General features: G+C 62.6%; 1 protein-coding gene and 1 non-coding gene across 2 annotated transcripts in view; one reads left to right on the forward strand and one right to left on the reverse strand.

Annotated features, from left to right (window-relative positions):
- The window catches only part of LOC105302944 (WD repeat-containing protein 5), a 19140-nt gene extending 16275 nt beyond the window's left edge, over nt 1–2865 (forward strand). Inside the window, exons 9-12 of the mRNA XM_023521055.1 lie at nt 197–230; nt 557–631; nt 1318–1405; nt 2457–2865. Coding sequence (XP_023376823.1) covers nt 197–230; nt 557–631; nt 1318–1405; nt 2457–2557 — 298 coding nt within the window. The 3' untranslated portion in view covers nt 2558–2865. The remainder of the gene's footprint in view (nt 1–196; nt 231–556; nt 632–1317; nt 1406–2456) is intronic.
- Nucleotides 2866–6287: 3422 nt separating this feature from the next.
- Nucleotides 6288–6413, reverse strand: LOC111729926. The gene has a single exon (XR_002776459.1). It is a non-coding gene; the product is annotated as a U6atac minor spliceosomal RNA (small nuclear RNA).
- Nucleotides 6414–10394: the final 3981 nt, after the last annotated feature.

Below are 10394 nucleotides of genomic sequence, written 5' to 3' on the forward strand. Positions count from 1 at the left end.
CTGTGCTTTGAGATGTCCTCAAATCCCTGGACCCGCACCCTGCTGGGCACCCACACTCGGACAGGGCGAGGGGTTCCGGCCCCTGCTGAGCTCCAGACGTGAGAGCAGCAGAGCGGGGTGCACGGTGACAGGAGACAGGCATCCGGGAGAGACCCCGGCACTGTGTGGCTGACGTGTCTCTCTGCCTTCCATCCAGCACGCTGAAGCTCTGGGACTACAGCAAGGGGAAGGTGAGCGGCCGGGGCCGGCTCGCGCGCGTCTGGGTTGTGTGGCGTCCCCGGCTGTGGCTTTGCTGATAGCAGAGCCGAGCAGGAGCCGAAGCAGCGGGGACTCGAAGCCGTCCCCGCCGAGTGGGTCTGGCACGGGTGTCTTACGGCGCGGGTTCCGATGGCCAGTCCGCGTTGGGGCTGGGCGGCTGCTTCTGTGCTGTGGGGATTCAGGGCGCTTTTCAGCACTGAGTTTACTCAGCCGTAAAGCGTCTGCGCCCAGCGCGGGGAAGCGTCCGGAGCGCGAGGAAGCCAGGGCCGTGAGCAGACTGCCCCTCTTGCCTCCTCAGTGCCTGAAGACGTACACCGGCCACAAGAACGAGAAGTACTGCATATTCGCGAACTTCTCAGTCACCGGCGGGAAGGTGAGTCGTCCCCAGCGTCCTTCTCCGACGCGCGCCTGAGGCGTGACCCTGGCACAGCTCGAACTCCTAGAGATGCTTCTGTGCCCACAAAACAGATGAGCTTTTCGTTCAACCAGCGTGAAGTCACGTGACACGAAATGTTGGCGATGCTCACGCAGACGCGGACGTGTGTTCACACCTGCATCCGGACCAGCCCCGTTCCACTAGCAGGGGCACGAGAGTCCGTGGCGAAGCACGTGACAGCCGCGGCTTTGTCTTGAGCGTGGCCCAAACAGGCCACTCTGCCTGCAGCTCGCGTGCCAGGCCCCTGCCCACCCTGGCTCTTCCCTTGCGTGTCTTAGTTGCTTGGTCCAGGTAGAGTGTGACTAAAGGGTCGATGGTGACGTTCAGCTGAAACGTAGGTGACACATAAACGTAGTGGTCCTTTTGGAAAACACTTGAGGCCCCAGAAGCCGGCCGCGGGCGCGTTTCTCTGAGGAGACCGGCAGAGCGCGGAGCTGGCGTGGCTCGGGGAGGTGGCGCAGGCTGTCCTGCAGAGGGACACTCAGTGTCCTGGTCCTGGCACAGCAGCCACCGGAAGGGTGGGCGGGCGGGCGTGCATTTGGGGCTGTCGAGTCATCTCTCCGGCTGCGTGGACGGGCCCTGACCTGGGTTTTCTCGCATCGTCCCCCCCTTTTCGTCGCCAGTGGATCGTGTCTGGTTCGGAGGACAGCCTGGTGTACATCTGGAACCTTCAGACAAAGGAGGTGGTGCAGAAGCTGCAGGGCCACACAGGTGAGCCTCGGCAGGCGCGGGCCGCTCGGTCGCAGCGGCCGTTGCTGCAGAGACGGGGAGACGGCGCTTCGGGGTCTTGCGTCTGGTTCCGCCTCTCGTCCCTCAGCCCTCTGGTGCCTGCGGGGAGCGGCTGGGGAGTGGGTTTGTCTGGGCTCCCAGCTGGGCAGGGCCAGTCCTGGCCTCAGTCTTCCTGGCCACCCGCAGGCTGCCCAGCCTCGCTGTCCACGTGGCCGTGCACGGGTCCCACGTCCAGACCGGCGCAGGGAGGGGGGACATCTGTGAACTGTCGGGGCTCTGGCTCCCGTCTCCCAGGTGGCCGAGGGGCTGGCCGCACTGGTTCCTCAGTGCCTGGGTGACCTTTCCTCGGCTCCTCTGCCCCTCCCCACCCCGCCGGTTCCTCAGTACGTGGCGCCCCCTTTGTTTACTCCCCCGCCACCTGGGCAGACGCTTGGTGCTTGTTTGAAGCCACTTGGGGAACAGGTAAAGTTTGGGGGCTCAGTTTATGTAAAAGCATTAAGTTGGCCGGTCCCAGATGCCAGCTCACGAGATGTGATGTCCCCACGGGGGGACTGGACTTGGCTCGTGGTGACAGCAGCTTCCTTGGAGCGTCGTGGGCCCAGCTATGGTGGGAGGCAGTGGGAGTGTCGGCTCTGGGTTCCAGTGAGAGGGCACTTCGTTGACGCACGAGACCACCCGTGACAGCCCCCAGGCGTGCACCCCTGCACGGCGCAGCGCCAGGTCCTCCCGGCTGCGCGGGCCGCTGCCGCCCCTTTGCAGACGGACAGACGCCTGGGCCACTGCATCACGTAGGCTTCCAGCCAGGCCGGGGCTCGCTGTCCTGTTCTGCTTGCTGTCCACTGGGCTCTGCCGGACAGACGGGCAGCAAAGTGCTCGTCGCCGTCGGCAGCTCCTGAAAGTGTGTTGCAAGGAAGGGCTGTGGGAGTGGGTGGTCAGCTGGGCGAGGCCGCGTCCTCCCTCAGGGCCAGCGGGATGCTGGGGTGGGGGCAGGTCCCCGTACCAAGGCGGCCACCGTTGCCGTGTCTGTTTTCAGATGTCGTGATCTCAACGGCGTGCCACCCGACAGAGAACATCATCGCCTCGGCCGCACTGGAAAACGACAAAACGATTAAGCTCTGGAAGAGTGACTGCTAGGCCCTCGGTGCCGCGGGCGGGCTCTCAGGAGGGTGACCCGACTGGCCAGGAGCGCCGTGTCTGGGGCCTTCCCCTTGGCCTGGGCCTCTGGGAGGGGCCTGGACTGGAGCCGCCTCAAGGGGGGCGTGCTACCACCACCGAGTTCCGAAGGTGACATTTCTCGCCAGTCCCTCTCACACCGTCTGGGGAAGAGTTCGTAGTCTGTATTATGTCCAAACAGTCAACGAAAGTTTTAATTTTTTATTACAAAAGGGTGAAGTTCAATTTTCATGAGTTGTGTTTTTTTCCAGTAAATGTTCTATACTGTTTTCGATGTTTTATTACCCAGTGCAAGCGCTGTGCCGTCCCCCCTGCGGCCTCCCAGTCTGGCCTCCGCTGGGTGGGTCCCCTCGTTTGACCAGTAGATGCTCTAGCGACCCGGTCGTCACGTCATCGATCCTGCCTGCAGTAGTACCCAGTGTATTTTAAAGTCTTTCTGGAAAACAGACCACTGTGAGGTTGCTTCCGTGTAAAGCTTTTGTGTTTCGGGGTTCGTGGTCCCTGTGCCGACATGTGCCGGGTGTGGCAGGCGCCCTCGGTCGTCCATCGTGTCACCAGTTTGCCACAAGCGGCGCCGTGGGCCGTGAGAAGAGGCGGGGTTTTGTGCACGGTTGTGGCAGCTGGGTTCTCATGCGGCTCTTGTGTGAAAGTCTCACGGCTGGCAGGAGGTCGGAAGGGCTGTGGTCAGGGACGACCACCCCGCGACGCACATGTTCTTCCTTTGTCCTCGCGAAGCCCAGAGCTGCAGAGGGCTCGACGTCTTGTAGGTGACAGCTGGTAAACGTGAGGGTAGGGTGGCCTCAGGGACCTTCTTAGTTGAAGAGGAGCCTGCGGCCCTGAGCGTCCTGCTGGACGTTACTGTCGTGGGAAAGGCTGGCTCGTGTGAAGCCCAGGGCCTCAGGTCCAGGTTCAGGCTCTGCTGTGAGGGTCACAGGCTGGTGTCCACCGCCTATCGCGGCCTGAGGCTTCCTGGCGTCACCCTGGGTGGGCCTGGGACCTGGCTCCTCGCTGGGCGTTGGGTGTCGTCCACCCGCCTGGTGCCAGGACTGCAGAGCAGAGTTTCGTAGCCGCTCCCAGTCCCCGGGGACGCCTGCATGCAGCAAATCCCACCCGATCTGCCAGCGCTGAGGAGGCGGGGGAGGCGTGGGGGGCTTGGGGGGCGGCTTCGGCCTGGGCTGGGTGTGCAGGTGGCCGACGTCTGGTCTGGCTCCCTGCCTTCTCCGCCTTTGCTAAGGTCCGGGGCGTTCTAGACGCTGCCAATGATGGGTGAAGCCTGCAGGGCCTTCGGCTGGAGGCCGGTGGGAGAAGGCGGGGCTGCCCTTAGGCCTCCTGGGACCCCTCTGGTGGCTGCGGTCACGGGGTGAGCCTGACTGTCCTAAGGCATCTGGACCTCAGCTCCCTGCCGTTGCTGTCCTCTCGCCGGCAGTCGGTGTGCATGTGGGCTCTCCGCTCCCAGCATGCACTGCTGCGGGGTGATGGCGCAGCTCTCGCTGGGACCCGCCTTGGCAGCGTCTGATAGAAAGCGCCACGGTTGTGTGCGGGCGTCCCGGTGGCCCTGCGTGGCGGCTCCTCCAGCAGCTTTGCTGGTCCCGGTGTCACTTTGTCCCAGGAGGAGGAGTCTGCAGACTGCTGTGTCCTTGAACATAGTGTATTTTTTCTACATTGGAATTCTCTGTTGTAGATTTATGTAAAAATACATTCTTTTTGGAAATAAAGATTTTCATGTCTTGTAATTTTGTGCTGTAAGGATTTCTTACCTTAACGCGAGCTGTTCTCTGGGGCTGGGTGGGGGCAGCTGCCGGGGCACTGTCACTGCCCGGCGCTGCAGTGTCCTGCCAGCCACACGCTCGGGAGGGAAGATCGTGGTGTTTTCTAAACAGCCTTCCTTTCCTCCTGTGAAAGTTACGTATTTGTGCTCATTATTGACAATGTAAGACAAATAGGCAGGCAGTAAATCACGCAGATTCCTATGAACAGTTACATCCTGGGGAATACCGTCTAGAATATTCATTCAAAACAAAACTCTTTATTACAGAAAATTTCAAATAAATGAAAAGGGAGAAACGCGTCGTGTGTCAGCCATCCAACTTCAGAAACTTAGCACGTCTCGCGTTGTGCCCCTCCGTTGTTTTAGTATAAATCCCAGGTATTTTATTTAAGCACTGACTACATCGCGTCTCTAAAATTCTCAAAAAGCATTACCACAAGCTATTTACACCTAAAATATTAATTCTTTAATCAAACATATGACGTGCAGATTTTCCCAGTTTTAATTTCTTTAAAAGGGCGTGTATACACGCACACGCACACACGGGGGCACATGCACATGTGTATACACGTACCCACATGCACCCCTGTTTGACCCAGTCCCGGGTTGCCTTTGGCTGGCTGACCCCCAGCTTCCTCCCGTTTCATGGGACATCTGGAGAGCGAGGTTGACCCCGTAGGTCTCGGTCTGTGCCTTGACTTCTGCTGCTCGCTTCTCTAAGCTGGTCCTGAGCTGGAGGCTGACCAGAAGATTGGTGGATGGTGCTGTACTGCAGGGATCCCCAATCCCTGGGCCGTGGACCAGTACCCGTCTGTGGTCTGTTAGGAACCGGGCCACACAGCAGGAGGTGAGCAGCAGGTGAGAGAAGCTCCGTCTGTATCTGCAGCCGCTCCCCAGCGCTGGCATCAACCCCTCAGCTCCACCTCAGGCCTCAGGCATTAGATTCTCATAGGAGCACCGGTCTCTGGTGCCAGAAAGGTTGGGGACCGCTGCTGTACTGCATTTTCAAACAGCGGAGTCACTGATCAGGTTTCATTCGATAAACATCTTTCTGGGTCCTGATAGGTGCCTACAGCAGGTTGTGCTCTGGACGCACAGGAGAAACGCCCTCCCTGCCCCTTGGGTTGCCTTCCTGGGCATTCCCGTCTGTGGCAGTGTGTCACAGTTAGCCCTGGAGGGAGGCGCGCGCCGCCCTGTGCAGGTGGCCTTCGGGGCAGCGGGCGTCAGCGTTCTGAGGAGGCGGGAAGGGCTGGGCACGGAGGAAAAGCAGCTCCGGTTACACGGAGGAAAGGACAGTGGACGCTGCAGGCCGGGCAGTGATGCCAGCTCCGGCGCCCTGGCCGCTGGGGGCCCCGGGACTGGGGTCCTGGAGGAGAGCTTGGGCTCCCCCCCGCCACCACCCCGTGCAGCGGGGAGGCAGAAACGTGTGAGGGCAGGACCCCCGACCGCGCCTTAGCTCGGTGAGGAAACCTGCACGGTGTCCCACTGCTTCAGAGTTCAAACCCGTCGTGCATTTGCAAATGGACTCAAACCGCAAAGAGGGTGAAAGCCCACGGGGCGCTTTCTGCGGACTAGAGCCTGCGGTGGCGGGGGCACCAGGGGCGGCGGGGCCCGCACGGAGGGCCGCAGACCCCCGACCGGCTCGTTCGCGGGCGCGTTTCCAATCGCAGCTTTCCGCGGCAGCGGGCTGCGTGGCGGCCGGCGTGCGGGAGGGAGGGGCGGCGGCCCGGCAGGGCGCACCTGCCGCAGGTGAGCGACGCCCCTGCGACGGTGGAGGCGCCGGCTCACGAGGAGCGCCAGGCCGCTCGGCACAGCCGCACGCGCGTGGCAGCCGGGCACGCAACGCCGCCCGTGTCACCCCGCCCCTCACGGGGGACCGGCCCCGCCGGGGGGCAAGGAAGCGAGGGAGAAACAGCAGCAGACGGAAAACGATGGTTAGATGCCACGAAGTAGGTGGCAATGCCTTAACCGTATGCGTGTTGTCAGGCCCGGGGGCCTCTTCCATCCTTGTCAAGGGGAGTGCTAACCTTCTCTCCTTTCATACAACACGCCCGCGTCCGCGCGCGCCCGCCATTTAAAGGCGCGCGCGCGCCTCGCCTTTCGGTCACGGTGACTTCGCGCGCGCGTCTCGGGCACCCGAGCGGAGGCGCCCGCATCTGTCGGGACGGGGTGGGGGGTCGCGCCGGTCACACTAAATGGTCTGTATTCATTTCAGCGTGTGAATAATAAAAAAAAACCCCTATCTTTCTTGTGCTCTAATATATTCATGAAGCCAGCCAATAGGAGGCCGGGAGGGGCCTCCGGAAGTCCCCTGCGTCCTTCCGCACACTGGATTCCCCCGGAAACAAAACAGCGACGCGCCTTGCGCGCGGTCGGAGAACGGCTCGGAACCCTACGCGGAAATGGAAGTGGTTGGTAGCGAATCAGAGGACGAGGAAGGAAGACCCGCCCCGCGGACTTCCGGCGGCGGCCCCGCGCTAGGAACTGTGGGTGCCGCGGGCCCTGGGGGCGCGGAGGAACGCCCGCGCATGCTCCGTCCCCGGCCCGCGTGGCTTCCGCGCATGCTCCGCTCCGTCCAGGGGCCGCGGGTTCAAGCCCCAGCGCCGGTCCAGTCTGCGCGGAGCCTCCCGCCCTTCTCCCGTCCGCCCTCTCGTCAGGCTTCTACATTTAAATCCGTTGCTCCTGGGGCTGGCTGTCGCCGCCACTGCGGCTCCGCCTTCTTTTCCCGCATGCGCCGCGCGGCCCACCCCCAGGCGGGGACGCGGGGCCTCGGGAAGGCCTGGCGTGTGTCCTCCGGCCCGACCCGCACTTTCTTTGGGGCGCGTGCGGGCCGGGACGCCCCGCTGATAAACCGCACAGGGCGTGGAGGACCTGCGTGCGCAGTGCGTGCCTGTGTGCACACGTGTGTACGCATGTTTACGTGCGTGCATGTGTATGCATTCTTGCATGTGTGCACACGAGCATGCTTGCGTGTGTGCATGTATGCACGTGTGTGTAGGCACGCTTGCGTGTGCATGTGTGTGTGCACATGTGCTCACGAGTACACATGTAGACACTGCGTGTGCAGAGTCTGCACTGTCTATGCACGCCCGTGTCCACACGCCCTCGCGGCCACACTTGCATAGAAGGGCGGCGGGCAGAAGCGATGGTGGGTCCCACGGGGGGAGGCGGAGCCGGCTGGGGTGGACAGTGCCCGCGGGAGGCCAGCTTTGCCTCCATCCCATCCTCTGTTGGAAGGTTCAGGTAAACCCTTGAGTTACAGGTAGAGAGCTAACGAGGGGTGGACGGAAATATTGCCCACCTTTGCACAGCACGTGCAGAGAGAAGAGCCTGTGTTCGACCAGGGGACAGGCAGGCAGCAGCGTCAGCTGTGTACCCTGTGGCTTGGGTGAGTCCCTTCCCACCCTGTGTGTGACGTGAGGCCTGGGTGTCATCCTGGAGCCGGGACAGTGAGCACCGTCAGCTCTGACTTTGCCCGGGAGCTCCGGGCGCTCCAAGGGGCCTGTGGCAGTCACACACCTGCGTGCGCCGTCCTGGCGGGCCGGGGCCTCCGTGGTCCCTGACATTCGGGGCTGTGCTTCCTTGCTAGCACAGGCTGCTTGCGGGGCTGTGCTCAGTGACCTTCCACGCTCTGGTCGGCCAGCTCCTCTGGCCCGAGCGTTCCCAGACCAGAACATTGGCATCTTTTACCTGCGGGTCTTGGCCGTATCTCCAAACCCTGACCTCATTTTTGGGGTCACCGTGCCCCTGACATTCCAAGAAGTCCCTTCATCCCTCAGCACTCTGGGCTCTTGCTGTACCTGCCCTCCCCTCTGCCCAGCTTGGGTGCTGCCCGAGGAGGTGCTGCAGAGGCTGTGACTGCACAGGAGCCCGACTGAGCACCTACTGTGTGCCAAGGCCTGCACAGGTGTCCCTCATTTCACTTGCCAACTCACAGCAGGAAGATGCTGCCAGCATCCCTATTGTATAGCGGAAGACACAGGTCACAGAGGTTGGGTAACCTCTGGTGGGGCAGCAGATGGGTTTAAGCCAGGCCGTGGGTGAGCGCCAGGGGCCTGCCGTCTCGTTCCCTGCCTCCGGCCAGGCCGTGTGGGGCCCCCCCTTGCTGTGGGTCTTCAAGCTCCTGCTCCCCATGGGCTTGGAAAGAAGGGGCAGCTAGGTCCTCGGGAACCTCAGACCAGGCCGCTCAAGCTTTAGGTTGGAAATGAACCACCTGGGCTAAAATGCAGATTCCTTGGCTACCCCAGAGTCTGAATACGAGGCCCGTAACAGGTCCAAGAGCTCTGTGCTCACGGAGTCTGTACCCATCGCCTATCTGCTCCAGGAGCAGCGCATGGCTTCACCTCTTCCAGGGGACTCAGCAGTGGTGACAAGACTTGGGAAGTGTTCGTAGAATGAGGTGAGGGCTGCCTCGGGAGGGAAGGTGGCCAGGGGGTCCGCGTGGGGCTCGGAGGGCCAGGCGGGGAGGACCCGGCGGCGGTGGTTCCCTCCCGGGGCAGGGTTGGCGCTGCCCTGCGTTTGTGGGCCGCGTTTACTGAGGCTGCTCCCCGCCGTGCCGTTGGCTGTGGCTGCCAGGGCTCGAGTGCCAGCAGGCACCTTCCACCCTGGTCACCGTCACCCCCAGAGCCGAGCCCGGCGCCAGCACACGGGGCTCCCAAAAGTGTCCAATAAGTGCGCACTCAGTGTCGCCGTTATTGCTGCGAGACCCGTGCCCCCAGCCTGGTTCCTGCACGTTCTCACCTCCACCCCAGATAGCGAGACACTGGCTGGCAAGGTCCCCCTGGGGTGCGAGTCGCTCCGGGCCAGGGGAAGGAGCCATGTGCCTCCTGTCCTGCGCAGGAGGCTCATGGGCAAGCAGAGTGGTCACCTACAGGGGACTTCATCGGAAGTCACCGGATCCTAAGTCTCATTGCCTGGGGGCTGTCCCTAGAGGCCCCCGCATGAATCGGGGGGCTACACTCAGAGTTCCAGAAGCAAGAGAAGGTGCCATCATTTTGCACAGACAAGCAGAGGCTGCGAGCACCCAGCAAGTGGTCGCTAGAGGGTTTGGGGTGAGGGCTCAGCCCCGACTCCCAGGGGGGTGGGAATAGCGGTGGGGGGCGGGGGGTCCCCTTCCAGTCTGGCTGAAGCCCAAGCCTGCGTAAGCCTCCTCCCTGCGTGTCATGGTGGGGTTGCTCCATGAAAACCGGACGCCCCGTTCAACTGGAATCGCGATGCGGAGCGAGTTAGTGTAAGTCCTTTCCCAGTGTTTTACGGGACGTATTTACACTAAAACTTATTCGTTGTTTAACTGAGAATTTAACTGGGTTTCGTTTAGTCACCCGTCCTGGCTAATGGGCTGTGGGCTGGAGGTCTGTATTCTCAGAAGGAAGAGCGTGCCGGAGGGAGAAAGGGCCGGGGAAGGGGAGGAAACCGAGGGAGGGGCGCGGACGGCGGCAGGGGCGGGGCTGGGGCGGCAGGCGGTCCCTGAGCGCATCCGGCCAGCCCCCGGGCGCCCCCTGGCGGCAGCCACTGGATTTGCAGGCACAGCTTGGCACCCTTGGCTCCGCGAACCCGGTGGCTCCCCTCGGTCCATCCGGCCTCGTCCCCGGCTGGCCCCCGGGCAGCACGCGACAAGTGTGCGTTGAGTGCGACTGCAGGCAGCACCCCAGGGCGTTCGGAGCCCAGCCACAGTGCTCGTGTCTAGGCACAGGTGGCTTTGGAGGGTTCTCCAGGCCCCCGACGACGTCTCCGCGGCGGAGCTGGAGGAACTTTGCTGTCAGGTCTCAGCAGCTGCAGGGAAGTCCGAGGCCAGTTTGGGCCCCGCGTGTGGGCGTTTCCCGTCCCCAGCCGGCGGCGGCCCAGGTCTGCCCGCTGGCCACCAGTCGGATTTTTTGGTGGCCAGGAGAAGGGCCGGGACGGAGATGAGAGCAGCTCGGTCCCACAGGTCAGGGCTTTGGTGGTGGGACTAGAGCTAAATCTTGATGGGGGGGAGTTTTTGGAGACACATCTTGCTGGCAGCGGCCGTGGCTGCCGGACCTGGCCCCTGCC

Source organism: Pteropus vampyrus, unplaced genomic scaffold (genome assembly GCF_000151845.1).
Source record: "Pteropus vampyrus isolate Shadow unplaced genomic scaffold, Pvam_2.0 Scaffold289, whole genome shotgun sequence".
Classification (NCBI taxonomy): Eukaryota; Metazoa; Chordata; class Mammalia; order Chiroptera; family Pteropodidae; genus Pteropus; species Pteropus vampyrus.